The sequence below is a fragment of the Chrysochloris asiatica genome, unplaced genomic scaffold (assembly GCF_000296735.1).
Source record: "Chrysochloris asiatica unplaced genomic scaffold, ChrAsi1.0 scaffold00016, whole genome shotgun sequence".
NCBI classification, from domain to species: Eukaryota; Metazoa; Chordata; class Mammalia; order Afrosoricida; family Chrysochloridae; genus Chrysochloris; species Chrysochloris asiatica.
In genome coordinates, this window is record NW_006408534.1 from 17,258,783 (window position 1) to 17,264,382 (window position 5,600).

A 5,600-nucleotide genomic window follows, 5' to 3' on the forward strand; every position below is an offset into this window, starting at 1 on the left:
ATTAGGTACTATTTAAATATAAGGAAGTAGAAATAATAGTAACAGTGGCTTTTGAGTGTTTTGAAGGTAATTAAGAAAATAGGTGATAATAAAGTCAGGGCTCTGAATATTTGTTATTCATTGATTTGGCAGTGAAAGGAAGAATACAGATGAAATAATAATAGAGGAGACGTCCTCAACTTTTAAATTTTGAGCATGTTCTGATTTAAAAGTAGGAAATACCATGGACACCAATATAACTTTAATCTAGATTAATTATTACTATTTTGCTACATTTGCTTTATCTATCTACCTACTTGTATAAAATTTGTTTTTTTTCCTAAATCATTTGAATGGAGTTTTTAGGCATCATGACACTAAACCTTAAATACTTCAACATTCATATTTTAATAATATGCACACCATTCTCTTACATAACCATAATTGCATGTTAATACTTAACAAACAAAATCAGTTACTTCACAATATCTTTTATTTATAATGACAAAAAGAAAACACAAACATTAAGTGGATTCCAACTTTCAGAAGCAGATTGCTGGCCTTTCTGAATCCAAGTACCTCTGTGGGTTCAAACCCTTCGATAATTATTTTTTAAATGTCTTTGTTGTAGATAATAAATTTTATTTCCTCATTTCAGGGTTTAATCATACTTTATATACCAACCTATATTATATACTAGATGACTCAGTAATAGTTTTTTATCTTTAATAACATTTCTCCTGTCCTTTGCCCCCCCCCCCCCACTATTGACCTATGAAAGGTTCAAGCCAGTTGTCTTGTAAAATGTCCTATGTTCTGAATTGGTCTGAATATTTTCTCATGCTGTAACTTAATTATTTCAGATAACCTTTATCGGAAAGGATGGAGTTGGGAAAAGGAAAGCTTCTGAGGACTGGACTAAATGCATTGCATCAAGCTGTACACCCAATTCATGGTCTTGCCTGGACTGATGGCAGTCAAGTAGTGCTGACTGATTTACAGCTTCACAGCGGAGAGGTCAAGCTTGGGGACTCAAAGGTCATTGGGCAGTTTGAGCGTGTCTATGGGCTGTCTTGGGCCCCCCTTGGGACAGCTGGCACGCCCACTCTGCTTGCTGTCCAGCACAAAAAGCACGTCACTGTGTGGCAGCTATGTCCCAACACTGCGGAGATGAGCAAAAGGCTGATGTCTCAGACCTGTGACATTAGAGAGTTGCTCCCTGTCCTTCCCCAGGGCTGTGTGTGGCACCCAAAAAGTGCTGTCCTAACTGTGTTGACTGCACAGGCTGCCTCCGTTTTCCATAATGTTCACAGCGACAGCGTTCGGGTAAAAGCGGACATCGACACTCAGGGCCACATTCACTGTGCATGTTGGACCCGGGATGGCCAGAGGCTGGTGGTGGCAGTAGACAACAGCCTGCATTCTTACATTTGGGACAGTGCACTCAAGACTCTTCACAGGTGTTCTTTCTGTCCAGTGTTTGATGTGGACAGCAACGTACGTGCCATCGGAGCCACTGTGGACTCACAGATAGCTATAGCCACAGAGCTTCCACTAGATAAAATTTGTGGCTTAAATGCATCTGAAACCTTTGACGTTCTACCTAGTGACAAAGACTCTTATCTGTGTTCTTTACCAGTTAGTAGTGCAGTGCCCTCTCTAGTTAAAGGGGCAAACGCTTCTGAAATAGACTCTGAAATACCAGTTTCCCCTTTTGATTCTTCTTCCTCAGATCCTCTGGATCTAACTCACTTACGTGTCAATAGGTCTGGATCTGAGGTCAGTTCTCTTATTTGTCTCAGAAAAAAGGACAACTTGACAGGAACTGGCCAGGATTCTTCACATTTGGTCCTTGTGACTTTTGGGAAAGAGGTTACCATGACCAGAAAAGTGACCATTCCAGGCATTCTGGTTCCTGATCTAATAGCGTTTAATCTTGAAGCACAGGTAGTGGCAGTGGCTTCTAGTACCTGTAACATCATCTTGATCTATTCTGTCATTCCATCCTCTATGCCAAACATTCAGCACATTCAATTAGAGAATGATGAAAGACCCAAAGGCATCTATTTCTTGACGGATAAGCTGTTATTAATTTTGGTAGGAACACAAAAACCCGCGGATTGGGCATTTCTTTCTTCTTCCAAGTCTGACCAGTATATCATTCACTTGGTCATTAAAGAAGTAATGCTGGAAGAAGCGTCCTCAGTGGCTTCAAATGAAAGCCAGAGCAGCCACGCCACATTCAGTGCTTTATTAACTAAAGCACACAGAAGAAAACAAATTGAAAGTCTTCAACCAGATTTTTGCCACCAAAACAGAGAGCTCTTGTTACCATCCAGTATCAGTTATCAAAGCGCAAGTACTGGAAGGACCCTTATTAAAGAAATCAAAAGTCATCCTTCCAGTATCTGTGAGTGCACCCTAGCCCTAGAAACTCTCAATGCAGAACCTGTTAACCGGTCAGTAACAAAAGCCAGACCCAGCAGCCCAGCAGAGTCCTCACCAGTGCAGTTTGACAATTCACCGGTGCCTCCTAATTTGCCTCAGAGAAAGAATTTACAAACGCAAAAGGAAGCTTGCAAGATAGGTAAGAAACTGGAAGTCCTGTCTAGTCATCTGACTGAAATGCAGCGATGTCTTTCTGAACTCACGAACTGCCTGCACAGTGAAAAGTCCCCTCCAGGATATCCACTCTCTCGGGACCCCCCTTATGTTCACATCATTTATCAGGTAACTTCTCCTTTGACTAGTTGCCACTGGTCATGCTGCCTGTGGGTACTACAAGAAAAATGTATTGATGAGGAAGATGGTGCTCTAATTGAACGTCACTGAACTGGGTGTGTGTGTGCTACAGGCAAGTTATTACACCTTTACTGGTTGGTTGGATGTTGGCAGCTGCTAGCACATCTTACTGTGTATTTTCGTTTTCGCTGTTTGTCACACAACAGATAGGATACTATATGTAGTGTTCTACACATCTCTTTTTTTTCAGTTAACAGTGTATCCTGGTGAGCTCACCATATCAAAAACAGAGCTCTTTTCTCATTTTTTTCCACAGTTAAATGATGTTCCCCCCCATTTACAAAAGTGTAATATATGTTAAGTGCTGAAAGTAAAAATTCTCTATAATTCAATTGTTAGAGAAGGCTATAACATATATTAAAGGAGCTCTGGTAGCGTAGTGGTTACGAATTGGGCTGCTGATCTCAAGGTCAGCAGTTGAAAACTACCAGCGGTTCCACGGGAGAATGATGAGGTTTTGTGCTCCCATAAAGATTTACAGCCTCGGAAACCCCCTCCAGGATTGCTGAGTTAGGACTGACCCCACAGCACATAACCACTATAACATAATCAGCAACAAAAATCCTAAATCTCATTGCTGTTGAGTCAGTTCTGACTCATAGAGACCCTCTAGGACAAAGTGAAACTACTCCCCAGGGTTTCTGAGACTAAATCTTTACAGGAGCAAACCTCATATAGGAGCAACTGGTGGATTTGAACTGCTGACTTTGTGGTTAGCAGCTCAACATGCAATCCACTACACTACAGGGCTCTTTAAAGACTATATATAGTATATAACCAAAAGAGAAAATTCTAAACCCACTGCCACTGAATCGATTCCAACTCAGAGACCCTTAGAACAATAGAATTGCTCCCTAGGATTTATAAAATTGTAAATCTTTACAGAAGCAGGCAGCCTCATTTTTCTCTTGTGGAACTGCTGATGGGTTTGAACCACCGACCTTGTGGTTAGCATCCCAAAGCTTAACTCACTGCACCATCAGGGCTTCTTATAGTATATTGTTGTGAAGTGCCGTCGAATTGATCTTGACTCATAGTGACCCTGTATACAGTTTCTGAGGACAGCTTGTGGGTTTGAACTGCCGACCTTGTGATTCACAGTCCAGTGCTGGTCCTACAGCGTCATACCAGGTGTCTTCCCCTATAGTATATGTTGTTGTTGTTGTTAAGTCCGTTGAGTCGGTTCCAACCCATAGCGACCCTTTATAGGGTTTCCAAGGAGGACCTGTTGAGTTTGAGCCACTGACTTTGCGGTTCAAACTGACTTTGCAGTCCAGCCCATTAACCTACAGCGCCACACCAGGACTCCTCCTTATAGTATATAGTTAGGTGTAAATGCTTCCAATTTTTCCCTCTGGGGTGTTTGATTTATTTTTCACTGTCTTTATTGAGATATAATCTACCCATTAAAAGTGTATAATTACCCCCCTCCACTCCAAAAAAAAAAACGGAATGGAAGCAAATACTGTTGACTCATGATGCACAGAGGAGACTGTAATCATTGCAATGAAATGATGGTGTAAAGCTGATGTTCTCCCATGGGAACTTTCACACACACACAAAAAGTGTACATTCAGTGGTGTTTAATATTTTCACAGATATGTGTGGCCATCACCACAGTCAGTTTGGAACATTTTCATCGCCTCAAAAAGAAACCCTGTATCCTTTAGTTTTGGCTCCCTCATACTGTTGTCTTTATCACCCTAGACAATCATGAATTTGCTTTCTGGTTTTCCCTGTTGTGAACAGGTCAGATTTATGGAATCATATATATGTGATCTTTGGTCTCTGACCAAAGGTCTTTGATTTGTTGTTATGTGCTGCTGAGTTAGTTCCAACTCAGAGCAACCCTGTAGATGGTTTCTGAGAGTGGCTGCTGGGTTTGAACTATTGACCTTGCAGGTAGCAGTATGATCGTTATCTTACAGTGACACACCAGGACTCAGTGGCATCATACAGTGTGTGATCTTTGGTATTGGCTTCTTTCACTTAGCATAATACCTTCAATACGTTAGTAGTTCTTTCCTTTTGATGGCTGCATAATATTCCATTGCATGGCTCAACCTCATCTAGTTTATCCATTTGTCAGTTGATAGACATCTTGATTCTCTCCAACTTTTGGCTATTATGAATAATGCTATTAGAAATCCATACTTTTTCCTATGCTTTCACTAATTGTTTTTGTTAATCCCAAAGGTGGAATATATCATCTAATTGTTTAACTTTTTTGTTTTTAACAGATAATTTTATCAACCAATAATACAAATTTGAATTTTTAAACCATTTGAACAGGTGAAATTCAATGTTTTTAAAACTGATGTTCTTTCTTATCTTTTCATTTCTTCATTTTCTGTTTTATAATCAAGTAGCCCAGACAAGATGTTGTCAGTAGTTCTATGTGGAGAGAGTATTTTTTACTTGTTTAATATTATGTATGTTTTTCATTTGGAATGAGAAAAAAAGAAAAAAATCAAAAGCAAGGAAGATTTCCCCCTCTAATTTCAGAAGTCACATTTCTTCAGAAATCAAATAAATCAATTAGTTGTTTGTGATTTTTTTAGGTTTTTTTTTTAATTAAAAAGTTTTTATTGTGAATTGAGTGAAAGGTTACAGGGCACATCATCAGTTTTACATTCAACAAATCATATACTTTGTTTCATTACAATGATTATAATACCCTCCATGTACCATCAGTTAACAGTATTTCTCTCTATTTATTTTAGCTCTTTTTTTTAACACTCAGGCATGTATACTAATTTACACCACCAAAGGGCACATTCTGCAAGTCGGCCTCCTGGCTGCCAGCTCTGAGTCCCTCT

At 39.6% G+C, this 5,600-nt stretch overlaps 1 protein-coding gene across 1 annotated transcript in view; it reads left to right on the plus strand.

The window, feature by feature from the left end:
* Positions 1 to 861: 861 nt before the first annotated feature.
* The window catches only part of LOC102812838 (chromosome unknown open reading frame, human C2orf44), a 9,642-nt gene continuing 4,903 nt past the window's right edge, over positions 862 to 5,600 (plus strand). Inside the window, exon 1 of the mRNA XM_006835302.1 lies at positions 862 to 2,709. Within this exon, the coding sequence (XP_006835365.1) occupies positions 862 to 2,709 (1,848 nt within the window). The remainder of the gene's footprint in view (positions 2,710 to 5,600) is intronic.